Here is a 24,645-nt window from a genome sequence, read left to right as displayed (position 1 = left end):
CGCCCGCACCTGCGATGAATGCCACGTGGCCAACTACTAGAAGTCCTACGCACTGCGCGCCTTGAGCGCCATAATCTAACGTCAGTGGGCCTCTACGCACCAGTTGTACTTTTTTCCGGATCATATCCGCAAAGCGACGGCGGTGGCGCTCCGAGCGCTTACGCCGGCGCATCTGGTTGGGCTTCTCGTAGCGCTCGACGAGCTTGAGTTCTCGACGCACGTGGTTGCGCGCAAGCAGCTGCGAGAGCTGGCGATATAGCGTCGCTGATGTGCCGTTGTAGGAATTGGCAACAGACACCGAACGTCCCGTCGTGGGTGTGCCAGGGGTCGCAAGGCCATACGTGGGGCGCTCACGGAACTCCTGGTCCAGCTGCTCGATCATTGCACGCATGTCCTTGGTGCCGTCCGGCTTCCTCGGACTCGCGCCAACGCCGCCACCTGGTGTGGTGCGGCGGTGCGGACTCGCGCCACCCAGGTATCCATCGGCAGGGTCCACAATGATCGTGTTCAACATCTGGTTCCAAAGCGCCGCACGATCCGCCTCGCTCTGCACAGGCACACGCTCGTTTTTCGATTCCGCGGCGGGCTCCGGCGGCGATGCAGGGGTTTCATGGAACACTCGCGACGTCATGCTCAGTGGGCGCACGAATGCGGTGCGCGAAGGCGCCCATACACGGGCCGCTCCGCCGGCCAGCAGCCTGAACATCGCACGTCGCACACACGACGAAGACGCCGCACGGCGGAAGAGATATGTCACGTGATGTGTCGCCGAACGAGCGCGTTACGCGCTTGCACCTCGACCCCGCCCTCGACTCAGGCATGGCGCCAGCCATTGAGAACCCCTACGTATGTACTACTGTAGATTAACAGTAAGGAAGAGCGTCAGGCCTTTCTTCTAGAACGCATCATCAAGAATGTGGACCTTCTGAACGAGTCGTTACAGGAGATGAACCGATCTGTCGCCGCCATCAACAACCATAACCAAGAGATCACAATCGTCGCCGAGATGTGGAATGGGTACCACCGGAATGTTGAGTTCAATCTGCAGAATATGGACGCCCATCTGCAGCCGAGTGCATCCCAGGCCGGCCCCGCCAAAGACTAGTGTTGAGGCTTGTGCCAAGTGGAATTGATACCATCCATGGCACTGTTTCAACGCACATAGGCCGTGCTGTAGAGATTCAGATACCCTGCGCCATCGCACCTCCGACGGACGCGCCGCCCGACGGCCTCAGATGATGACTAATTGTGTTGGTGCACGACCGCCACCGGGCGATGCTCAGACCGACCGGCTACCATAATGACTAGGCTGTGGGCATATGTAGGACTCGTTGCTTTGGTGGCCACCCTCGCGGCTGCGGCAGGAAAGCAATTTGCCTCGCCATCCAGCAATGGAGGGAAAATACTAACGAGGCAAAAGGAGCCGCTGAATGTAATCATCTCGGGGACGTCGGACCCGAGTGTGCTCACCAAGGATGGCTTCGCGGCCTACGTCAGCTCGTTGCAATTCGACCCTGATTCTTTTGCTGGCCAAAATAATGATGATGATGCACAGCAGGCGAATCTTGGCGACGGAAACGGCTGGATGAACCAGACAGGACTCTACCGCAAGACCCCTGCCTTGATGGAGGTGCTCCAGGGCGGAAACCACTTCCGCTACTGGATGCAAAACGGCCAAAAGGCCAACACGGGTGCTATCTTCATTGCTGCCTCAGTGGAGATGGGCCTCAAGCAACAACATGATATTGTACCCAATGGGTACGATCTTGGCCGGGACCAGTTCGTCGGCAATGCTACGCAGGGCCCAATCCACTCGAACACGACGCAATATACAACCAAGCTCCTTACCACAGACACCTCGTTGATGAAGGGCGTGTCGAAGAGTGACCTGAACCACCAGATCGCTTCAGACGGCAAAGTGGCTGTGCTGGAGATCACCACGGAGCCATGGCGTGATAATGGCGCTAGCTCCCTCGTCCTGGCGCCCGTGCTCGTAGGGGCGGGTCTGTCCGCGATTGCATCCGCAACTCTATGGCTGTAACATTATGAACCATAGAAATCGTAGGTAGCCCATCTATCAATCTAACATATAAAATTACGTGCGTTCGTTTGCCGCGGCCTCACCTTGGCCTAACGACTCACGAATGACACGTGAAGAGCGAGTGGGGACGGCTTGGCCCTGACTGCCAGCATTCCACGGCTGTGAGAATGCACCCACAGGCGAGACGTTCGACACCAGCTGTCCAGGCTGCATATGGAAGGCACGCGGCGGTAACGCCTCGTCTTCCATCGTCGCATGGCCTACGCCTGCGCGACCATAGGGACTGTCAGCGCTGGCCCATGTGTCTTGCCACAAGTTCGGGTCAACATCCGCATACTCCGCGTACGGCGATACGCCCTGGCTCTGGTTGACCCGGCTCTGACTACCAGGTGGAGAACGCGAGGCGCGCAATGGGCGTGCATACGGCAAATTGGACGCTGGCTGCGTAGCCATGGCACTTTCCGCCATTGGAGGATTTGGCTGGTACGTTGCGGACGTAGTCGGGGACGAAGTGGTAGGAGCGGTCGTATGGTAGGGGGGTGCTGAGGCCAAGCCGCCAGCAGCTAGCCCAGCACCTGCTCCCGTCACGCCTGATGCCAGGGGCGCGTTAGCCGCCGCGGTGGGAGCAGGTGCAGCCGTCGTACGAGAAATGGTCGTTGAAGTTTCAGGCACAGCTGCACTCTGCTGCGGCGATGCACTGGGAGGGACGGAGCTGACAGAACCAAACGAAGGACCCGGCTCTTGTGATACATCATGTACGTAAGTAGCTTGTTGGGTACGTTTTTTCTTGCGAAGTGCCCAGAAGAGGAGCCCTGCTAGAACCGCAAGTAGAATTAAACCCACTACACCACCAACGACACCACCCGCAATCGCACCTGTGTGATTATCACCCGACGAAACCTGTTCGTTGGGTGACACGGGTACAGAAGACGAAGGGGTCGGCGGAGGAAGAGTCGACGACGGAGGAGACGCGCCGCTCCCAGTCGGAGACTCATCGTCAGACGAAGAGCGTCCGCGCGTTGAGCTTGACTGGCGCGACGAGGACGAACGAGAAGAGCGCGTACTCGAACTCGAGCTCGAACTCGAACTTGAGCTCGAACTCGATGTTGACGCTGGTGAAGGTGTGGTTGAAGACGTCGATGTCTCATCGTCCAAAGACGAGGAGGATCTTGAGGACAGGGAACTAGAAATCGAAGAGCTCGCCGAGTTCACACTGCTCGATAGACCAGCGCCGCCCAATGGGCCTGCGAGGGTAGAAGAGTAGCCGGCCAGAATGCTGGAAGCTGCCCGTAAGTGATCTCTAGTACATACACTGTCTCCTAAGACTAGCCGGTCCCATATCCAGTGTACTTTGAGTGAGGAAAAAGGTCGTCGACGGATCACCATCTTCATCATAAATAGTTGATACAGGTGCACCAACCACAGTCACTCGATCACCATCACCATCAGTCGTCCTGATAATGCTAGCAGCCTGGCGCTTGCGCATACGATGCAAGCCAGGTGTAGACGTGGGCCTCGCCGTCGGCAAGCGAACCCCCGGTCTGTCCACCATCAACGAAACCTCCTAGATGGTAGCGTGTTCTGAGGGCGCTGGCACCGCAACCTCCTGGGCAAGGCCCGCAGCACCCTGGCATTGATTATGTGAGCAATCAGTTCGAGCTCGACCAATCCTATGAAACAAAATTATATCATCTGCATACAGCCAAGCCAGAATGCAAGCAGGGCAGCGCGTTCGGTGCCCCACAAAAACAGCGTGTGTTTTGCAAAACAATCAACAGCCGCAGTTGCCTATCATACAATCTTTTTGCTTACGCACGCTCGTAGGCATTTTTATTAGACCCATGCCGAGTATGGCCACAGTGGAGCTCATGCTCACGGTGACGTGAGGATCCATGACCAAATGCCTGTGTTGGTCTTGCGGCGCCATCATCGCCGCTATCATTGTCAGAATCATCAAAACTAGATGACTCATCGTCAGATCCGACAGAGCTTTCTGATGACGACTCATCAAAGGCACGCTGTTTGTGAAAGATGCAGCAGACTGTGTGTATAAGCAATAGACAGTACGTACTCTTGCTCTTTTTCTTTCCCATTCCTTCATTATCAACGGTATCTTCCGACCACACCACACGGCTTCTATGACGCCGTGCACCTTGTGTGTGTTCATGTTCCGAGGGCTCCACACGATGTCCCTGCAAATGAAGTCGTCCAACCACAGCAGCTGAAGGGTCGGAATCATGAGATTCACTAGTACCTGCGCGTTCCACAGTCAGAGTTCGTGACCCATGTGACTCGGGTCGCTCTGTATGGCGCTGCGAAGGCAACGGTCGAGACGCCATCGCATCACCAAATGCGCAGGTGGCGATCGATCATGCGCGTAGGTGTCGCTAGGGTGGATATTCGCAATATTTTTGGCCGCAGTTTTCGAGAAATCGATCCGGCCAACAATATGCACGGTCTGAAGAAACCAGACCGAAGTTTTTTTGTGTGTGGAGGGGTGCGAAGATATAAAATACGACTGTGCCACAATTTGTTTCCTTTAAGATCATAGTATGTATCATGCTAAAGTGAATGGGATCCTAACCATGCGCAGCTTTACGGAATCACTTAATAAAGTTGATAACCGGATCTTTCGTGCTCAAACGCATGTCACAATATTTCAGTCTAGTCGATGAAACCCGGGCGTTATAGCGCATGCGCTTGCCAACTCCCTTTAGCCAGTGAGGTATATGGGCCAAGTCGCCCGTCGATGATCTGCAGCCCATTATTTGCTTTGAGGCCTTTGGGTTCTTGGATTTGTCTGGGACGTTCGGATTCTTCGAATTGCTCAACAAATAATGGGGGGATTGGCCGCTCAACTCTGATAGACTAGAACTATTGTACATGTTTTTGTGTATAGAATGAAATGAGTACTTTAGGTGGAATCTGAGAGTGTATATCAACTACATGGAGAGATAGTGCGGCTACGTTTTGCATCACGTGACCAGTTCAAAGGTCACAAAAAAAACCTGCGATGAGGAGGTCCACAAGGGTCCCCCATCATCGCAGATCTAACAGGTTCCGATCCGGAACGAAGTCGAAAAAGTCGTACATGCTGCTATCATTGTGGGACCAACCCGGTTGAATCTAGTAAAAGGCGAGGTTCAAGTGTGTGGAGAGGGTCCCACAGCAGCAGAATGGGGGCAGAATTTAGGAAAATCGCTCTTTATATAGGTTTGTAATTTCCGACGCCAGTTTGGCTCTATCTCCACCATTGGCCGTTGACCCACTGCGGATTCGCACGTGGATTTGGAACCCTCCACGTCAGACTGGCTCGCACGGTCTTCTAGGAGACACGCCACTTGACCCCAGGCAAGACTACCATGAGGGTTACATGTCTTGCGGGCATTGTCCTTGTTTTGGGCTCCTTTATTTTGGATTTTGTTAATGCTGATGCTAGCTCACCATTTGAGGCACCTGGACGATCAAGCGGAGAGTTTCTCCGGGAAGTGCTTGAACCGGATAACCAGGTTGCCGATGACCATGAGAAATCCATCTGTCGTCCCACCGGACAAATTCATGATGCTTGTTTGGACTATGAGAGTGTTGAAAAGATGAACGACCATGACATATTTGAGCGACTGGATAATCTACGAAAAACGAGATACTTTCGCTACTTCTTGGTCGATTTATTCAAAGAATGTCCCTTCTGGAATGACGATGGACTTTGTATGAACAGGGCATGTACAGTGGAACGCATGAATGAGACGGATATGCCGGAAGAATTTCGTTCGTATCGATTGAGTCAGTTGGAGCGGTCCAATGATGACCATGAACAAGGTAGTATGGCCAGTGGCGAAAACCCAACAGACTTCTGCCAACTGGACGATGACAACCCAAATGGAGATGCTATTTTCGTCGATTTGATGAAAAATCCAGAACGGTTTACTGGGTATGCAGGACCAAGCGCCAACAGAGTCTGGAGAAGCATCTATGAAGAAAATTGCTTTGGCGGAGTGAAGTGGACAGAGCCGCCACGGCCTGTCAGCTCAGGTGGCACTGGGTTCATCTCGCAAAATCAAGTAATCAATGCAGTAAAAGGCATCCCCTATACGTTGATGAACCCGCAAGCCAATGATGGTGGATCCTTGGAAAATCTGATTGATTCAGTGAAAGCGCCTACCGATCCAGCAGCTATGGAACAGTGCTTGGAAAAGCGAGTATTCTACCGCGTTATTTCTGGACTGCATGCCTCTATTTCCATCCATATTTGCAACGAATACCTGGACCCAGAGACTATGACGTGGGCTCCCAACTTGGAATGCTTTATGACGCGAATTTCCCAGCATCCGGAACGGCTTCAGAATGTGTACTTTGACTACGTTTTGCTCATGCGTGCTTTGTCAAAAGCCTCAGAGTATCTGGAGAAGGTGGGCCTCCGGGACAGTGACAGGATCACAGACAAAGAATCCCGCGAACAACTCATGGGTCTTCTAGAAGCGGCGCGATCGGATCAGGCCTCCTTCGATGAGCATAAGTTGTTCACTTTAAACGACGATCCTGTACACAATCAAGAGGTTCTTACTCTCAAAGAAGATTTTCGTCTGCACTACCGCAATATATCTCGTATTATGGATTGCGTCGGCTGCGACAAATGTCGGCTTTGGGGCAAAGTCCAAGTGACGGGCATTGGCACAGCTCTTAAACTGCTGTTCGCATTTGAGGCATCAGACAAGGAGTATGTATGCATTACTTACACTAGACATCATGTGCAGCTACGGAGAAATGAATTAGTCGCTCTCATCAACACAGCTCATCGTGTCTCGGAAAGTGTACGTATTGCTGAGGGACTCACGCCAGATTCGTGCGGTGGAAACGTTCCGCGACATATATCAAAATTCCCTCAGAGAGGATGAAGGTGCTGAATCTCGCGGGCAACCAAGAGAACCACCGGCAAGAGAGAGTCCGCAAAACCTATCTCAGGCCCCGCCCGGCCAAATGCATGACGAGCTTTAGGCAGCCCACCCATCATAGTCACGTGAATACTATCGAAGAACCCCACCCCGGCCGGGGTGACTCATCTTCGTTGGTCATGATGCTGGGCTCAAGCTTGCCCACAATGTGGCGCGCCGCGGCATGCGGTCGCGTGGGGGCTCGCGAGCTTCTCGTGGCGCCCCGCCACTACTCCTCATCATCGCATAATCAAGAACGCTTGTCTAGCACCTCTGCGCTCGACCATAAGCTGTCCCATCGGCATGGTAAGCTGCCGCCCCTGCCTGCGATGGATCGGCCCATTATGGAGGCTGGCTATGCGGTGAGTAACATTTTATACAATACGCCACCGCCAAGCACACAGCCTTTTCGTCGTCACATCCTAAACATGTTCGTGCAGGATGAACCGGGTGTGCTGGCCCGTGTGTCAGGCTGCTTGGCTGCACGTGGAGTCAACATTGACTCGCTCGTTGTTTGCGCCACAGACGTGCCTGACCTTTCCCGTATGTGCATTGTTCTCCGTGGGCAGAAGGGCACGATCGAGCAAGTACGTCGCCAGCTGGAAGATCTCGTACCCGTGTGGGCGGTGGTTGACTACTCGGAGACTAAGGTGATTGAACGCGAAATTATGCTCGTGAAAGTGTCTACCCTGGGCCCGGAGTATTTTGAGGCGGAAAACCTGAGTATGAGCAATAATGCAGAACAAGAAGTGGATTATGCCGTTGCTGAGGCTGAGGGCAAAGCCCCGGTGCCCAAACCGAACTTGACGGCCACAGAAGCATTGACCTTGAAGAATGAGAACTTCCGCTCCATCAAGTCTCTTGCGGAGCAGTTTGATGGGCGCATTGTGGATGTCAGTGACTCGTGTGTGATTGTGCAGCTGTGTGCTAAATCGTCACGGCTCGATTCGTTCTTTAAGCTGATCCGCCCTTTCGGCATTCTCGAGTTGTCCCGCTCGGGGACAATGGTGCTTCCACGCACGCCTATCAAGTCTGAATGGAAGAGCTTATCTGACCGGGAGGAGATCGAAACGCAGGTCGCAAGTATGGATGCCTCCCTCCTTCCCCCCGGATAGGTCGGTCGTACATAGTGAAGGATCGACCGCCGACCATGCATAGATACTAGAATAGGAATAAGGTAGAGTATCGGAACACATCAGCTGGCCATCGAGACAGTGTGGGGTATCCAATTGGCATCTATGGTAAAAATGATCGTATACGAGATGATCCCGTCCGCTTTCAGTCGGTGTATACACTCTTGAGTTGCCTTCTGCTGTGCTTCCTCTGTGATAAGCTGCTCCTGGATGCACAGGGAAAGATGTAAGACAGTTAGGATAGTGTGCGTTCTCCACGGTAGCTTACCCATATAACAGGCACAGTTGCTTGATCGCACGTAGACGTGACTAGCCCAGGTGGGCGCGAGCCACCTGCAGAGCGTCGACTAGGGTTTGATGGCGTGCCTCATGCTGGCTCATTGAGACGGCTGTAGTTTCATGTAGCTGCTGTATCTCCTCGTCCAAGGACTGCAGCGCCTGGGCAACATCGTCCTTCCACGTTGATAAAGCCGCATACAAGGAAGACATCGCAGCTTCGCCCTCAGGAAGAGGAAGCACGTCGCGAGCAGAAGTAGTGGACACGTAAAAAACTTCGCCAACGCCGTCTAGGCGCCCATCCAGCATGCCCTGGTCTATCGTATCGAGCACAATATGTTCTGTAGCCAGTGAGTCGTGTGAAAGACCCAGTGCGGAGGCGATTTGGTTATACGGTAGGCATCGAGATTCGTGAGACAAGGAAACGAGGGTAAGGCGTCGCAGTTGAGCTTCTTGCGCATCGGAGAGCTTTGGGAACACACCCTCAGCAGCCTGCGCATAGTCACTCCAGGCGCCCTGAGCAAAGAGGTTCAGAAGGCGCACCAATGGAGCCGATGCAACATCTTTTAGCTAAAGTCAGTGGATCCGTGAGGCTTACCGTTTGGATGGTTGGATCAAGGTATAGATCCACGTAACTAACTGTCCCAGGTCTTTCTGTGGCTTGCTGTACGCGAGCTTCGACGTCCGCCAAGGTGTTCATTACGGTGGAGACGAAGCGCTGGGGCCAACGCCACAAACGGCCCAATTCTCCACTACATACGCTATGATCGAAGCAGCTCCTTGAAATACGAGTTGCGACGGCGTGTCTGAAAGAGCGCGTCTGGATGCTGGCAAACTGCCACAGCTTTCCGCATATGGCTGTCAAGATACGTCAACCCCACCTGGAAGCTCGCGTTCATCCACCCAAAGCCTTCCTTGGGCACATACGCAAAGCCCAAGCCTTGGTTGCCGTACTCGGCATTCACCAGATGGCTGAGTGTGACTGCGTCAAACTTTTCAGGCACAACACCGTTAAAGTCAACGAATGCGATTGTCATCATGAAGATCCAGCGATACGCAAGACGACGGGCGTCTTCCATATAGCCGTATTTTCGGAGGCCCTCCCAGGCAAGCATCTGGTGCGGCGGCCATGCGTATGGATAGTCCCATTGACGGTTCGGGCGCGAGAGCGACACGGGGCCTCGTGACTCCTCTGTTCCAGACACGAGACCTCCTGTGACTTCAAATTTGCGCAGAGAATGGCGCACCATGTTTGCCGCTTGCTGCTCTGACGCCATACCCGACCACATCGTCCAGAATGTTGTGACACTTTCATAGAGGCTTTGCTCCTTTTCGATGATATCGTAGTCGAAATAAAGACTACGCCCGTCATTCCACAAGTATGTATCCACCTGCTGGCGTCGGAACTCGGCGCGAGCAAACCACTCTTGGCTCTGGAGAGGCGCATCGATCGAGCGGCGCTGCGCGATGCCTGCATGTGCATGCATATCAAAGTCTTCGCTGAGAATAAAGTTATCATCATATACATCACGAATCAGCTCGCCCAGATCCATCTCGTACTTGAATAATAGTGCCTGTAGATCAATTGTGACCAGGTTAGCGCAACGTCGCTCTACGCGGTAGGACGTGTCGTGCCCACTCTCGCGTACTGCTCGGTCATGGCGGAAATATTCGTCAAGCTCAGGTTCAGACACTTTCTGGTAGTTATACATGCGCGTGAATTCATTAACACTGCATCCGTATTTGTCGGCATATGGACGCAGTAATGTCGTAAAATGTGAAGCCTCTGTCTCCGGCGGTACACCGAGTCCTTCAGGATGGTAGCGTGACAAGCCCGTCTCGGGATCGTACCGAGGCTCGCTCATCCAAACAGTGAAGTATTCCTTGATAGCGGCGCTCAAAGCTGTATGGAGCCAGCTTCTGTGCTCCTGCGCTTTATCGGGCGACTCCTTCATGAGGTACTCATAGATGCGGCGAGAAAAGTCGGTAAGGAAGGGTGGCTGCGAACGGAGTAGGTAATAAGTGCGATTCCCGTTCATGATCTTGCCGTAGTGCTTGATCTCAAAGATAAAGTGATCCACAGCCCCTTTAGCAAGGTCAACACGCCCATCCTCAAGTAGTCCCAAGGCGATAAAGTAGCTATCCCAATTGTAGAGCTCGTTGAATCGTGCACCTGGCACCACGAAGGGAATGCCTTTCATATCAATAAGGCCAGTCTCTTCATCAGGACGGGACTCCATGGCAATGGCCAGCAGGCCAGGGCGTCGGTTCAGATCACGCACATATTCGGGCGAAAATGTCTCGGGCAGCACTTCGACCTCGAGTCGCAGCCCTGGTCGTTCTTCTGCCACGCGACGGTAATACTTTATCATCTCTGGCTCCCCCGCCGGTACATAGAGGACCTGCCTGTTGTACGATGACCGGTTTTTCGGATCAGAGAGAATACGCTCCAGGCCATCTGCATCAATACGGCGCGTCAGATTGTCCCAGAAAGTGTCGCGAATCATGCGCGAAAGTCGATTGATCGGGTTCTCCGCCAACCGCGCCTCGGAGATGACAATGTGCTGCAGTCCCTGTTCCTGTGCCAGGGCCAATTCCTGCAGCAAGTTTGAGAGCATGTATGTGCCTCTTACTTCTCCTGTCTTTCCATGCCCATTCAATAGTTCCAGCTGAATAGATTTCGGTCCGTGGTCGGTGATGCTTATTTGGTTATCGTTGTCTGTGTCCTCCTGCTCCAAAAGCTTCTTCATAACAGCATCCACTTCCACTAGGTACTCGTGGAATTCACCCCTAGGCATATCTGTTCCATGGCTCATGCGGCGGACAGGTTTCGGCTGGTCCCACGAACGGGAGAACGGAGGCTTTTGTTGCGGTCGTAGACTGAATGTCCGCCTCACGTTGGGACGCGGGGTCATTTCTTCCGGTTCCTTCACGAAATCCGTGTCAGGCTCCGTCACCATGCGAGCCAACCGCAGCTCTTCTTGAATCTCGGCGAGAGTTTCAAGTTCCGGTGGGGCACTCATCGTGGTGTGAGATAGGGATCTGGCGTCTCCACACTGACGGCGTCGATCACAATGCAATCAGGCACCAAGCCGCCGCAGTCATTGCTGCGCCACATCGGCCGCAGGGCTGCGACTACTCTAGCTCAGCGACGTGCGCGAGCAAACACGATTCTATGGCACAGGCATATGCTTGGAGGGGTTGATCGCATCCTCCCACACACAGGCAGCAAAGGGAATCGGAGTATATTTTTCACCACTACTCAACAAGGGTGTCTTGTTCAGAGTACAGAGGGGTCAACCGTCGTTAGCAGACACACAGCACCCCGTAAGAAAAACTGGGGAAGCTAATGAGTCGCGGCTGGAACACCATGGCATAAGGAATGCAAACGAAGCGATGCGTTCTCAGGGTTAGACCATCGAAATGAACATACTAGTCGAACAGACCGAAGCCCATGTCGTCATCCGACTCCTCCTTCTCCTCCTCCTTCTTCTTCTCCTCCTCCGCAGGAGCCTCCTCGGCAGCACCAGCACCGGCGCCAGCAGCAGGGGCAGCGGCGACAGCGGGGCCAGCCGAGCCAATGTTGGTGAGCAAGTCCTTGATGTCCTTGCCCTCCAGCGCCTTAGCAAGAAGCTGAGCCCAGATAGGCTCGACAGGCACACCAGCGGCGGTGGTGAGCTCAACGATCTTGTCGCTCTGCTCCTGTTAGTCACCGTTCAGGTCATTTCCTGGGCCGCCTTGACGGGCGGACAACAGCATACGTACGGTAATCTCAAGACCCTCGTCGGCGAGGATCAGAGCAGCGTAAGTAGCAGCGAGATCACTGTCTTGTGTTAGCAATGTTCCACAACGGCGCATTGTTCAATACATACGCAGAAGCCATGGCAGTGATAGAGTTCTTGCTCGGTAGAGAAGGAGCGCCGTCGTGCCCTACGAAGTCGAGCCTTCCCAGGTCAGCACGTGACGACTGTATAGCTTCACGTGAAGGTCCGTCTAGCAAGGGGGTGCACCTGTAGTGTGGAGGTGTGCTCCGTGCGGTGGCGCAAGCCATGCAGCCGTGATGCTTACGCGTGCAGCTGTCGATCGCCATCCGCATCGACTACCATGTCGGAACCAACAAAAATCAAGACAGCTGCACATCTCGTGAGCGAGAAAAACCCGAAGGGGATCAGGCCGTACGTCCTATATCTAACACGGTAGCTGCTGTGCATGCCCTGAAACGAAAGCTGCACGCGATGACTGTTTTCTCAAATTTGGCCACAGCGTGGAAGAGCACGGCGAGTCTGCCCGCCAATGCGAAGAATTGGTACGACGACACCGTGAGTGCATGGCATCTCTTGGATTCCAGGTCTAGATGCTTCTTTCGATAGCGCATCACATACCCTAGAGCGTCACCTCACGACGCTGGTGGCGCGCCTCTCCACATTCGGAGGTTCGACGAACGAGGCAGCACGTGGACGTAGAACACGTGGGTCGTGCACTGGTGGGCCCAGCGAGGACCCGCGGCACCCACTCGCCTGCCCTGACTCGTTGCGAGTCGTGTTCGGAGACGCTCATACCCCATGTCCGCTTCTACCTCTTCTGCTGTCGGCGAGTACTTTTCTCGCCTGTATGAGCGTGCTTCTGACATGGTCACGAACCTGACCCAGCCTCAGGACAGCGAGAGTCGTCCGCTGTTGCATGGCCAAAGCAGCAACGCCGAATATGGTGCCACAACCGACAACAGCATCCCTGTGCCCAAGCCCCGCAAGGTGGTTACGCCTATCAAGGTTGAGGCCAAGGTCTGGTTTGCCAATGAGGTACGCACAATTTTGCCGCTCACATTTAGCGAACGTGGATCTCTTGGCTGCGTGCCTCGCTGCTCATCGGCACACTCGCTCTTGCTCTCTTCAACTCTGCCTCCTATTACGACCCTGTGCCTGGCTCAGAGGTGCCCACTGGCAACCCTGGTGCCGCGAAGATGGTCCGTGGCTTTGGCATTGTGTATGCACTGCTTTCGGCTTTCATCCTGCTTTGGGGCCTGTACAGCTACCAGCGCCGGGTGACTCTCATCAAGATGCGCTGGCCAGGTAGCTTTGGTATGTGTGCGTGTGTGGCTAACATGCAGACGATCTGATCGGCCCGCCGCTGGTGTGTGCCGTGACCTTTATCGCCATTCTTGCCAATTTTCTTATTGCCTGTGCGTAGAAATCTGCTCACTCAATCAGTGCACCAACGCATGTAATTCTGACGGGATGGAAAGCCGATCTTCTATAGCTGTCTATCAAGATATGTATGCACTCTACCTATGATCTACGCCAACACCGCTGCACTGCGCGTGTTCTGCGACCCAGTGTGTCGCTGCCAGCATGCGAGCTACCTCGCGGGCTGTGTCGCTTGGATGTCCTAAGATGAGGTCGGACGTCCACGGACGTTTGCATGGTTGGCCGTCGGGCAAACGGTGGCGCTTGCTATCGAATTACGTAATGTTTGAAATCCATATAAGGCACGGACCAGGCGGTGCGTCCCGTCACACGACTTTGACTTAACGGAAATGGTTACTGTGAACCTAGGCACTGTGTACAAGGGTAGCCCTAGCGGCAAGATTGTCGAGTCCCAGGGCGGTACTCGTGAGCTGCGTCCTAGGGATGTGGTGATTGAGATTGCCTACTCGGGTCTCTGTGGTACGGACCTGCACTACCGCAACGCGGACATGGTGCTCGGCCACGAGGGCGTGGGTGTCGTCTCCCAGGTGGGCCCCGAAGTCACCAAGATTAAGGTCGGCGACCATGTGGGCTGGGGCTACAACCACGGTTCGTGTGGCTACTGTGACCAGTGCTGGAATGGCTTCGACATTCTGTGTGCCGATCGCCAGATGTACGGCCAGGCGGACCTGGACTTTGGTAGCTTTGGTGACCGTGCCGTCCTGGATGCTCTGTTCGTGCACAAGCTGCCTGAGGGTATGGACCTGAGTCTCGCTGGTCCCCTGCAGTGTGGTGGTGCGACGGTGTACTCGGCCATTGTGAATGCCGGCGTGAAGATGAACGAGCGTGTGGGTGTTCTCGGTCTTGGTGGTCTGGGTCACCTGGCGATCCAGTACCTCGCCAAGATGGGCTGCGACGTGGTCGTGTTTAGTGGCTCGGACAACAAGAAGCAGCAGGCACTCGAACTCGGCGCCAGCGAGTTTGTGGCTACCAAGACGAACCCGAAGTTCGAGGGCGTCAAGCCGGTCAACTACCTGCTTGTGTCGACGAGCTTCCAGCCGGAATGGAAGCAGTACTTCAACGTGCTCGCTCCCCGCGCTACGATTGTGCCTCTGACAGTCAGCTTTGAGGAGATGAAGCACCCGTACGCTGAGTTGCTGTTCTATGAGTACAGCATCACGGGCAGCCTCGTCGCCCGCCGTGTTATCCACCGCCAGATGCTCGAGTTCTCGGCGCGCCACAGCATCAAGCCTATCGTTGAGATGCTGACTATGGACGAGGCGGGTGTCAACGAGGCGTTTGAGCGTCTCGACAAGGGTGACGTGCGCTACCGCTTCGTCCTGAAGAACCCCCGCTTCAAGTCGCCTGTCTAGGGACTCGTAGATAGTCAATGCCATTTGTGAAGTAACGTCGATCTAGGTATCATGCTCGCTTACGCCGATGTCGGCCAGTAGCTACCGTCCAGCGTGTTCCAACGGCGCGCGAGCCGCTCGTCGCCGTCGGGCGCGCCATACTCTGGCTTTTCTTCGTCCGAGTCGGGATCCACAATGGCGCCGTCGCCATCGTACTGCGGCTCGTCGTCGTCGGGATCCGCGCGCTGCTTCGCGCGCACCTTCGCGAGGCCAGAGCGCGAATCGCGCAGGCTCATATCGCGCAACAGTGCCTTCATCTGGCCTTCCTGCGATGCTGCGAGGGCGGCCTGCTTCTCCGCCAGCTGCTTCTCGAGCTGCGGGCGCACGTCGGTGATGTACTCCTGCCGTGCATCGCGGACGGCGTCCAGAAACTCGTCCATGCCCTGCCCCGTTGCAGACGAGACACCTACTGCCTTTAGGTTCTTGTAAAACTCGTCCAAAACGAGGCTCATACTGTTCATGAGACTGTTCAGGTAGCTCGGCTCCTCGCCGCGGCTCTCAAACGTCGACGGCGGCGCGTCGGGGTCCGCGCCCTGGGTGGCCTGCTGCGACGGATCACGCGCATGCCCCGCCATGAGCGCGCGCTGGAACGCCTCAAAGTCGCGCATCCAGTTGAGGGCAAATTCGTGTGACTGCACGTCAATCTTGTTGAACACGACGACGAACGGCAAGCGCGCCTTGTACAGAATGCTGCACGCATACAACATGTTACTCATGAACGTGGCCGGCGCCGTCGTGCGTGGCGTGTCGACCACGTACACCAGGACCGTAGGCATCGCGCTGGCGAGCGCGTCGGTGATGATCGAGCCGGACGCAGACCACGTAAAGATCTCGATCTGGCCCGGCGTGTCCAGCACCACATGGTCAAGTGCATGCGCCCGCTTCTCGACCAGCTGGAGCACCTGGTCAAACTTGGTCGTGAACAGGTTGAGCGAGGTGAGGATGCCGCCATTCGGGCCCAGCCTGTACTCCTCCATCACGCGCGTGTAGTCGACCGTGTCGCGGATATCGACATTCGGCGCATACCCCAGCGCCGCGACCGCCGGATCAATGTTGATGAGGTAGGGGCGCGCCGGCGCCTCAGCGGGCACCGCCGTATCGGCCGCGAGCGCCTCGGCCGCCGCTGCCTGCGCGCGCTGGCCCAGGTGCGACGCCAGCTTCGAGACAAACGTCGACTTGCCTGAGCCCGCCATGCCGATCACGATCATGGCCGTAGCGCGCGGCACGGGCGGTAGCCCCGGCGCCGAGCCTGCGTCAGACGCCATCGTCGGTGGAGGAGCGCCGCGCCGCCGGCCGCCCGCTGGGAGCAAACCACGTGATGCCCTCTCCCACCACCATGCGAGTGATTGCGGGGTCGGCGCCGCTGGCGCGAATGGGCACACGCGCGATGCACGCAAGCGCCTACGGGCTGCAGGCAGCGCCTGGATCGCGCCTCGATGCACTGCGGCAGCGCCTCGCCGAAGACGCACAGACGATCGATGAGTTCGTCGGTGCGCCACCGCGTGTCCAGATGGGCCGCGTGCACGAGGCGCGCCTTCCGTCGTACACCAAGACGAAGATCCCGAAGGGCGCCAACTTTGCGCGCATCAAGCGGGACCTGCGTGGCCTCGGCCTCGCGACCGTGTGCGAGGAAGCGCGGTGCCCGAACCTGGGCGAGTGCTGGGGCGGCGCCGGCGGCAAGGAGGCCGCCACCGCGACGATCATGCTCATGGGCGACACCTGCACGCGTGCGTGCCGCTTCTGTGCTGTGAAGACGTCGCGCGCGCCGCCGCCCCTCGACCCCCACGAGCCGGAGAACACGGCGGAGGCCATCTCGCGGTGGGGCCTCGGCTACATTGTGCTCACGTCCGTCGACCGCGACGACCTCGCGGACGGCGGCGCCGCACACATTGCCGCGACGATCCAGAAAATCAAGCACAAGGCGCAGCACATCCTCGTCGAGGCGCTCGTGCCCGACTTTGGCGGCGCGCTCGAGTGTGTCGAGCAGGTGGCGCGCAGCGGCCTCGACGTGTACGCACACAACATCGAGACGGTCGAGCGCACGACGCCGCTCGTGCGCGACCGGCGCGCGGCGTACCGCCAGAGTCTCGCGACGCTGCAGCATGCAAAGCACGTGCGCCCTGACCTGGTGACCAAGACCAGCATCATGCTCGGCTGCGGCGAGACGGACGCCGAGGTCGAGCAGACGCTGCACGACCTGCGCGCGCACGGCGTGGATGTCGTCACGTTCGGGCAGTACATGCGCCCGACCAAGCGCCACATGAAGGTGTCCGAGTACGTCACGCCCGACAAGTTTGCCGCATGGCAGGCGCGTGCCGAGGAGCTCGGCTTTCTGTACGTCGCCAGCGGGCCGCTCGTGCGCAGCAGCTACCGCGCCGGCGAGTTCTTCGTACGTGCACCCCACTCACCCAGATCGAAAACGTCCTCCGCCGCCGCCGCGGCGAAGGCACGCCTGTCGACACACCGACGGTGCAGTCGCTCCGTGCATCTACGTAGGCTGCAGCTGGCCCCACAAGTGCGTACACAGCGAGTCGAAGAGCACGCGGTCCGTGCCGTACGTCCAGTGCACAAGCACCTGCGAGGCCTGCGGCTCCCACACGAGCCGCAGGAGCGGCGCGCTGCCCCGCGGCACGCTCTCCTCGCCGCGCGCGCGTGCGCGGCGCGCGGCGCGCGTCCAGCACGGCGTCCATACCGCCAGCGCGAGCGGCCCCTCCCAGTCGACGGCCTCGGGCGGCAGCGTCGGCAGCGCACGCAGCTGCGCAGCCAGCGCCGCTGGATCGCACGGCGCAAGGGGCCATGTGCGTGTGTTGGACGGCGGGACGTACGCCTGCAGCGACGCACTCGTCGCGCGCGCGAGCGTGTCCGGCACGCGCGCAGCGCGAAACGACCATGCGAGCGCCCAGCGGCGCGTCCTGCCCTGGACGAGCTCGGTGAGGGCATACTGCGCGGCGGTGCGCCGCACGAGCGGCACGAGCGCAGCCACCGACGCAAGGCGGCCCAGCATCGACGAGTACCACGCCGTGCGCTCGCGGTGCGCTGGCGCCGCGCTCTCCTCAAGGAGCCGCGTGACAAACGCCACCTCGCCGCCGGGCGTGCACAGCTCCGCCTCGACCGCCTCACACGGACGCACATACTCGGCCTTGGCGTGCAGGAGGGCATCGCGCTCATCCAGCGACTCGTAGAACGGCGGATTGCACAGCACAAACGTATACGGGCACGCGCTCGGCACCAGGAGCGGCGCAGGCTCGGTGTGCAGCAGGCGCACCCGATCGCGCCACGCATGCCGGTCATTGCGTGCATCGTCGACGACGCGCTGCGCCCACGCGATCGCGCCGGCGTCCGTGTCCGTGCCCGTCATGCGCCACGTCGGGTGCAGCGCACAGACGAGCAGCGCATACACGGCCACGTGCCCCGTCCCGACGTCGAGGCCATGCACATCGCCATGCGCGGCGCCCGACGCCTCAAGCACATCCTCCAGCCAGTGAATGTAGTTGAGGCGGTTCGGCAGCGTCGGGCACAGGCGCTCCGCGGCCACCTCGCATTCAATGCCGAAGTCGCGCCGCAGGAGCGCCTGCGTAAAGGCACGCAGCGCCGCAGGCTCGCCAAGATCCACACGCCGGCCCTGCCAGGCACGCAGCGACGCGTCGCGCGCGGCCAGCGCCGCCCAGTCGGGCGGCACCCGGTACGCGTTGCGGGGATGCATCGGCCGCCAGGATCGCCACGACCTCCACTCCATGGCGTCGGTGTGGCGGGCGTGGGCCGCAGCGCCCGACGCGCCAAGCGGCAGCGCCTGGGAGGCGGGGTCCGCGGCGCCGGCCGTCGCTGTCACGGACCCGTCTACGGCGGCGCAGCAGGCCGAAAGCAGCGGGCCGAGTGCCGCAGCCGGCCTGCTGCGCCGCGTGCACCGCGACGGCGAGCCGGGCCCCGGCGCGGTAAGGCCGGCGGACGAGGTCGTGGACGAGCCAGAGGTGCCGGCGCCGGCGCTGTACATGGTGCTGAGTGCTGCCGGCAAGCTCGTGTATGTGCATGGCGACGATACGGCGTGGGGCGGCGCGTATACCCAGGCCGGGGTTTTGCACGCCATGCTCACGCTCTTCGGCGCGCGCGAGGAGCTCCAGCACATCTCGCTCGCGCCTGCGCTGCACGTCGCGTTCCTGAGCCGCGCGCCGCTTCACGTCGTGGGCGTGACGCACTGCGCCGAGGCGCGCGCGCTCGTGCGCGCACGTCTCGAGCACGTCTACGCGGCGATCCTGAGCCTGCTGAGTGCGCCGCGCCTCGAGCGCCTGTTTGCGCGAGCGCCCAATGTCGACCTGATGGGCCTCATTGGGCCCATGGCGCAGTACGTCGATGCGGCCGTGGAGGCGATGCATGCGTCGCTCGCGCGCGCGCTCGATGCGGTGCCGGTGCGCCCGCTCGAGCCCGCGCTGCGCGACGCCCTCAACGTGGCGCTGCTTCGTGCGCTTGGCGCGCAGGCGCCGCAGGGCGTGCTGTACGTGCAGCTCTGGGACGACGACCGCTTGCTGAGCCATGCGCATCCGCGGCACCACACGCCCAGTCCGACGGACCTCGCGCTGCTGCATGCGATGGCGCGCTGCAGCGCGTCCGAGGAGGAGGGGTGGGCGCCGCTGTGTCTCCCCCATGCGGCGCCGCACGGCTTTGTGTACGTGTATGCAAGCCGCCTGTTCTCCGGCGCACACGCGCCCCTGTTTGTCCTGGTGTGTGCCGACCGCGACGGCCTGCGCGCGAGCCGCGCGAGCCGCGATCGCGTGCGTGAGGCGCGCTGCGTCGCCGCGCTGCCGGGGGCGCTCGCTGAGCCCGTGCCTGGGGCCCTGGCGCCCGTGCCGGGCCTGCGCGACGTCGCCTATGCGTCGCGGCGCCGGCGGCAGTGTGTGCTGCCGCGTGCGATGCCCGAGCGCCGGCGCACGCTGTACGCGCATAGTCTGCAGGCGCTCCGTGGTGCGCCGCCGGTGCGTGCTACGCCCGGCGCCGCGGACGACGCTCGCGCGCCGCCCATCGCGGCGCCGCTGCAGATGGTCGTGCAGCGCACGGCGCACGAGGCGCTCCTCGGCTGGCGCACGCAGGCGTTTGAGCTGTGCATGCATGCGAGCCCGCTGCTCTCGGCCTCGGGGCTGGGCGAGCTGGCGAACCGAGTCGTGCAGCACATGCGCACGCACGAGCGGGCCATGTTTGCTACGGCGGCTACGTTCTAGTGGTGGAACAGACGCACATTCGTGCGCGCGACGACCATGCCGTGCGCGTCGGCCGCGGCGACGCACGCCTCGTCCATGACGCTGCCGCCCGGCGCCGCGATGTACTTGGCGCCTGAGCGGGCGGCGCGGTGCACATTGTCGGGGAAGGGGAAGAAGGCGTCGCTGGCGACGACGACGTCGCGCAGCGCCTGGGCGTGCGCGGCACGCTCGTCCGCTGAGAGCGCCGCGGGCACCTCGTCAAACACCGACTCCCACTGCGCGCGCTCCTCGCCGTCGAGTGGCGTGCCCTCGACGAAGAGGTCGATCGCGTTGCTCTTCTCGGGGCGCTTCGTGCCCTTCTTGAACGGCAGCGCCAGCACACGGGGGTGCTGGCGCAGCCACCAGTTGTCCGCCTTGGCTCCCGCGAGGCGCGTGCAGTGGATGCGCGACTGCTGGCCGGCGCCGAGGCCGATCACCTGGCCGCGCAGCGCGTAGCACACACTGTTCGACTGCGTGTACTTGAGCGCGATCGTAGCGACGATCATGTCCAGCACCGCCGACTCGGGGACGTCCTTCGCCGCGCTGACCACGTTCTGGAACAGCGCGGGCGTGATGGCCAGGTCGTTGCGGCGCTGCTGCAGCGTCACGCCGTACACCTGGCGCGACTCGATCGTGCTCGGGACGTAGGACGCGTCCATCTGCAGCACGCAGTACTTGCCGCCCTTCTTCGCGCGCAGCGCCTCGAGCGCGGCGGGCTCGTAGCCCGGCGCGATCACGCCATCACTGACCTCACGCGAGATCATCTTCGCCGTCTGCTCGTCACAGGGGTGCGAGAGAGCGATAAAGTCGCCAAAGCTGCTCATGCGGTCGGCGCCACGCGCACGCGCGTACGCCGTGGCGACCGGCGAGAGCTCGCCCAGGTCCGCGACAAAGTACGCGCGCGCCTCGGCGTCCGACAGCGGCACGGCGACGGCCGCCCCGGCGGGCGACACGTGCTTGAACGACGCGGCGGCGGGGCGCTGCGTCGCCTCGCTGAGCTCCTTGACGAGCGCCCACGCGTTCAGGCCATCGAGCAGGTTGATGTAGCCGGGCGACCCACTGAGCGCCGTGAACGGCAGCGCGCCGTCCTGCACAAACGCCCGCGCGGGGGTCTGGTGCGGGTTCGCGCCGTAGCGCAGCGCGATGTGCTGCACAGGCTCGCGCGGCGGCGACGCGTACTGCTCGCGGAAGTACTGGCTGATCGCCGTGTCGTAGTGCGCCGTGTGCGTGAAGCCCTTGAGCGCGAGGCGCTCGCGGCTCTGCTTCGCGGCCTCGGTCGCCTCGCCGTACTGCGCCAGGAACGTCGCATAGTCGCTCGGGTCACACAGCACCCACACGCGGTCGTGGTTCTTCGCGGCCGCACGGATCAGCGTGACGCCGCCGATGTCGACCTCCTCGACGGCCTCGGCGATCGTCGGCGCAGGGTCGCGCGCGACGGTCGCCTCGAACGGGTACAGGTTGCACACCACAATGTCGATTGGCGCAATGTGCTGTGCCTCCAGGTCCTTGCGGTCCGAGTCGAGCGACGTGCGCGCGAGGATGCCGCCATGCACCGCGGGATGCAGCGTCTTGACGCGCCCGCCGAGGATCTCCGGCGCCTGCGTCACATCCGACACATCGCTGCGGTCAGTCGCCTGCACCTACCCGATCTCGAGGCCCGCCTCGCGCACAGCGCGCGCGGTGCCGCCACTGCCGAGAAGGCGCACGCCCTTCGCGGCGAGGCCCTGCGCGAGCTCGATGAGGCCCGTCTTGTCGTACACGGACAGAATCGCGGTCGGCTGCGTCATGGTAGAATGGGGCGAACCAGGGCCACGCATACTTCCCAGGTCCCGTGGGCCGCGGGCACTACGAACCTATAGTGGGGACGCGCAAGAGTAAGCCCCATTGTGTTACCGGTGCACGGCGACCGCATACCTGTATCCAAGACGAACGTGGCGAGGACGCGACAAGCGCACGCCCTGCCACGGCCGCCGCAGAGGCTCCTGGGCTAGGCGCACACACCGCGCCCGGCTCAGCCGGCGCGTGGGCAGCCACGGCGCGCTCCTATCTTCGCGCCACCGCCGCATCCCACAGCCTCGTGAGCCGTTCTGCGATGCATGCTCACGCCGCACGCCGCGCGCACATGGTGCCGCCGATGCACCGCACCACGCCTGCCCGCACCGCGGCGCGCACACGTTGACAGCGTACTCGCTTTCCGAGGCCGCAGCACGGACAGCACGCTAGCCATGCATAGGCACACACGGCGCCAGCGCCACCACACCCAAGTCTGCGCCGGCCGCCACAGAGGCCCCCGTGGGGATCCATCGCCGCTCCTGTCCGGGGACTTTCCCTACAGCAGGGTAGGTGCCTTGCGACACCCACATCATGGCTGCAATCAAAGTGCGGTCCTTTGCGCGTCCCCCAGCCGCCCCGCCCGCACCACGCACCGCGCGCTACGGGCGAGACGAAGAAACGACGGCCGCGACGAGCCGCGCTACCGCCTTGATCACGTGATTGTGGAAGTTACGACGTCGCCGCCAGTAACATCCAAACGACCCAAGGGGCCGCGGCGGCGCTTTTGCTCTTCGTCGCTCGCCCCTTCCAGCTTGTGATGTCGCACTACCCCATGCCCCCCAAGTGCAATGCGGCCGGCCTCGCGCCGGAGCACTCGATGGTGCTGCCGGAGCGCGCCGCACGCGAGGACGAGTCCTCGATCCTCGAGGCGCTCGCGCACCCCACGGACCTGGCCGCGCAGGTATTCGCGCCGGACGTGATCTACTCCATGCCGACCGGCGAAGTGGTTGTTGGCAAGGACGCTGTGCTCGCGCGCTGGGTCATGCCCCAGCATGCCTCCCTGCGCCTCCTCGAGACGCCCGCGTCGCTCCCGGCGCGCACCATGGTCCTCGACAAGGCGGGCGCGAGCGCCGAGCGCAGCCTCGTCGTGCTCAAGCGCCGCGAGCACGACGGCCTCATTGCCAGTGTCACCGAGGAGATCGGGCACCGCAAGCCGACCGTGCCGCTGGCGGCGCGCGCCGCCACCCACGTGTTCAGCTCGCCCACCGATATGATGATGTCGCCCTGCAGCTCCAAGCTGCATCTCGCCAAGCGGCGCCACCACATGAAGGCCAAGCCGACGCGGCTCTTTGCGGACCAGATGGATTCGGCCGCCTCCCGCACGTAGCGGCACGAGGCGCTCGCTCCCCGTTGTTCATACATATCCTATGACCTGCCATAGATATCTCATGCTAATCGTTGCCTTGGAGGATCAGAAATCGGCTGCAGCTGGCGCAGCGCCGTCTCGCGCTCGCGGTTGCGCGCCAGGTCCTCCTTGCGCTGCTGCTTTTCCTGCTGGCGCTTCTCGTCGCGCTCCACGCCCTTGTACATGGTCTGCATCAGCACCCAGCACACACCTCGCGCTCCTTGATCTGCAGGTAGTGCACGCCCGCCACAATGCTTATGGTCGCGACGATCGATGCGCCCAGCGTCGTCTTCGCCGCGCGCGACATGGTGGCCAGGGGTCGGGCGCAGCGACCGCGCCACGTAAGCACGTGGAGGAGGGACTACGGCGGCCTACAGACGGGCGTTGACAATGTCGACGAACTCGGGCTTGAGGCTCGCACCGCCGACAAGGAAGCCGTCAATGTCGGGCTGGGTCGCGAGCTCCTTGCAGTTCTTCGCGGCGACACTACCGCCGTAGATGATGCGGGTCGACTTGGCCGCCTCGTCGCTCACGCTCTTGCCGAGCCACTCGCGGATGGCGGCGTGCACCTCCTGCGCCTGCTCGGCCGTGGCGACCTTGCCGGTGCCAATGGCCCACACGGGCTCGTACGCAATCACGATCTTGCTCCAGTCCTTCACGTCCTTCGTGCCGGTCTGCAGCTGGTCCAGCACGACCTGGTTCGTCTCGCCCTTCTCGCGCTGCTCGAGCGTCTCACCAACGCAGAGAATCACAGAGAGGCCGTTCTCGATCGCGGCCGTGGTCTTCTGGCCGATCAGCTCGCTGCTCTCGCCAAAGATCTGGCGGCGCTCCGAGTGGCCGAGAATGACCCACGGGATCTGGGCATCCTTCAGCTGGGCCACCGAGATCTCACCCGTGAAGGCGCCCGACGGCTTGTAGTAGGCATTCTGCGCGCTCACAGCCACGTTCTTGCCCTTCACGAGCTCCTGCGCGGAGAGCAGGTACAGCGCGGGGGGCGCGACGACCACCTCCGTGTTCGAGTCGAGCTGCGCACCCAGCAGGTGCTGCAGGAGCGACTGGGTCTGCTCGATCGAGCCGTTCATCTTCCAGTTACCACCGACAAAGAATGTGCGAGACATTGTGTAGATGAGGTTGGGATGCAAGTTCGGTAGGTCCCGCGCACGGTCAAAGGGCCCCGCTCGGCCCCGGGCCGGGTATGACACATGATTATGTACGACTCGGCGTGGCGCGGCTGGCCGCCGACGTGGCTGGCCCCGACGCACA

The 24,645-nt window shown here is 60.3% G+C and overlaps 14 protein-coding genes across 14 annotated transcripts; 8 read left to right on the top strand and 6 right to left on the bottom strand.

The window, feature by feature from the left end:
* Nucleotides 1-45: 45 nt before the first annotated feature.
* MSY001_1691 (uncharacterized protein) lies at nt 46-631 on the bottom strand (the record flags this gene model as incomplete). The annotated part of the gene is made up of 2 exons (XM_018883503.1): nt 46-75; nt 101-631. The coding sequence occupies 2 exons, from the start codon at nt 629-631 to the stop codon at nt 46-48; spliced, it is 561 nt and encodes a 186-aa protein (XP_018740256.1).
* A 188-nt stretch (nt 632-819) lies between these two features.
* On the top strand, nt 820-2,041 carry MSY001_1690 (uncharacterized protein; the record flags this gene model as incomplete). The annotated part of the gene is made up of 3 exons (XM_018883502.1): nt 820-846; nt 944-1,017; nt 1,309-2,041. The coding sequence occupies 3 exons, from the start codon at nt 820-822 to the stop codon at nt 2,039-2,041; spliced, it is 834 nt and encodes a 277-aa protein (XP_018740255.1).
* Nucleotides 2,042-7,139: 5,098 nt separating this feature from the next.
* Nucleotides 7,140-8,087, top strand: MSY001_1689 (uncharacterized protein; the record flags this gene model as incomplete). Its single annotated transcript, XM_018883501.1, has 1 exon — nt 7,140-8,087. One exon carries the CDS (start codon nt 7,140-7,142, stop codon nt 8,085-8,087), a length of 948 nt encoding a protein of 315 aa, XP_018740254.1.
* Nucleotides 8,088-9,142: 1,055 nt separating this feature from the next.
* On the bottom strand, nt 9,143-11,404 carry MSY001_1688 (uncharacterized protein; the record flags this gene model as incomplete). Its single annotated transcript, XM_018883500.1, has 1 exon — nt 9,143-11,404. The coding sequence occupies one exon, from the start codon at nt 11,402-11,404 to the stop codon at nt 9,143-9,145; it is 2,262 nt and encodes a 753-aa protein (XP_018740253.1).
* A 409-nt stretch (nt 11,405-11,813) lies between these two features.
* On the bottom strand, nt 11,814-12,264 carry MSY001_1687 (uncharacterized protein; the record flags this gene model as incomplete). Its single annotated transcript, XM_018883499.1, has 3 exons — nt 11,814-12,083; nt 12,147-12,204; nt 12,254-12,264. 3 exons carry the CDS (start codon nt 12,262-12,264, stop codon nt 11,814-11,816), a joined length of 339 nt encoding a protein of 112 aa, XP_018740252.1.
* Nucleotides 12,265-12,485: 221 nt separating this feature from the next.
* MSY001_1686 (uncharacterized protein) lies at nt 12,486-12,735 on the top strand (the record flags this gene model as incomplete). The annotated part of the gene is made up of 2 exons (XM_018883497.1): nt 12,486-12,556; nt 12,582-12,735. The coding sequence occupies 2 exons, from the start codon at nt 12,486-12,488 to the stop codon at nt 12,733-12,735; spliced, it is 225 nt and encodes a 74-aa protein (XP_018740251.1).
* A 208-nt stretch (nt 12,736-12,943) lies between these two features.
* Nucleotides 12,944-13,497, top strand: MSY001_1685 (uncharacterized protein; the record flags this gene model as incomplete). Its single annotated transcript, XM_018883496.1, has 3 exons — nt 12,944-13,180; nt 13,210-13,422; nt 13,489-13,497. 3 exons carry the CDS (start codon nt 12,944-12,946, stop codon nt 13,495-13,497), a joined length of 459 nt encoding a protein of 152 aa, XP_018740250.1.
* Nucleotides 13,498-13,914: 417 nt separating this feature from the next.
* On the top strand, nt 13,915-14,937 carry MSY001_1684 (uncharacterized protein; the record flags this gene model as incomplete). Its single annotated transcript, XM_018883495.1, has 1 exon — nt 13,915-14,937. The coding sequence occupies one exon, from the start codon at nt 13,915-13,917 to the stop codon at nt 14,935-14,937; it is 1,023 nt and encodes a 340-aa protein (XP_018740249.1).
* Nucleotides 14,938-14,996: 59 nt separating this feature from the next.
* Nucleotides 14,997-16,241, bottom strand: MSY001_1683 (uncharacterized protein; the record flags this gene model as incomplete). Its single annotated transcript, XM_018883494.1, has 1 exon — nt 14,997-16,241. The coding sequence occupies one exon, from the start codon at nt 16,239-16,241 to the stop codon at nt 14,997-14,999; it is 1,245 nt and encodes a 414-aa protein (XP_018740248.1).
* Nucleotides 16,242-16,348: 107 nt separating this feature from the next.
* On the top strand, nt 16,349-17,472 carry MSY001_1682 (uncharacterized protein; the record flags this gene model as incomplete). The annotated part of the gene is made up of 2 exons (XM_018883493.1): nt 16,349-17,365; nt 17,389-17,472. The coding sequence occupies 2 exons, from the start codon at nt 16,349-16,351 to the stop codon at nt 17,470-17,472; spliced, it is 1,101 nt and encodes a 366-aa protein (XP_018740247.1).
* A 1,238-nt stretch (nt 17,473-18,710) lies between these two features.
* On the top strand, nt 18,711-20,065 carry MSY001_1681 (uncharacterized protein; the record flags this gene model as incomplete). Its single annotated transcript, XM_018883492.1, has 2 exons — nt 18,711-19,932; nt 20,007-20,065. 2 exons carry the CDS (start codon nt 18,711-18,713, stop codon nt 20,063-20,065), a joined length of 1,281 nt encoding a protein of 426 aa, XP_018740246.1.
* A 117-nt stretch (nt 20,066-20,182) lies between these two features.
* MSY001_1680 (uncharacterized protein) lies at nt 20,183-21,991 on the bottom strand (the record flags this gene model as incomplete). The annotated part of the gene is made up of 2 exons (XM_018883491.1): nt 20,183-21,824; nt 21,849-21,991. 2 exons carry the CDS (start codon nt 21,989-21,991, stop codon nt 20,183-20,185), a joined length of 1,785 nt encoding a protein of 594 aa, XP_018740245.1.
* Nucleotides 21,992-22,794: 803 nt separating this feature from the next.
* On the top strand, nt 22,795-23,364 carry MSY001_1679 (uncharacterized protein; the record flags this gene model as incomplete). The annotated part of the gene is made up of 1 exon (XM_018883490.1): nt 22,795-23,364. One exon carries the CDS (start codon nt 22,795-22,797, stop codon nt 23,362-23,364), a length of 570 nt encoding a protein of 189 aa, XP_018740244.1.
* A 389-nt stretch (nt 23,365-23,753) lies between these two features.
* On the bottom strand, nt 23,754-24,500 carry MSY001_1678 (uncharacterized protein; the record flags this gene model as incomplete). Its single annotated transcript, XM_018883489.1, has 1 exon — nt 23,754-24,500. One exon carries the CDS (start codon nt 24,498-24,500, stop codon nt 23,754-23,756), a length of 747 nt encoding a protein of 248 aa, XP_018740243.1.
* Nucleotides 24,501-24,645: the final 145 nt, after the last annotated feature.

Source organism: Malassezia sympodialis, genomic scaffold (genome assembly GCF_000349305.1).
Source record: "Malassezia sympodialis ATCC 42132 genomic scaffold, msy_sf_8, whole genome shotgun sequence".
Lineage (NCBI taxonomy): Eukaryota > Fungi > Basidiomycota > Malasseziomycetes > Malasseziales > Malasseziaceae > Malassezia > Malassezia sympodialis.
This window is presented reverse-complemented; position numbering and strand designations above follow the sequence as displayed.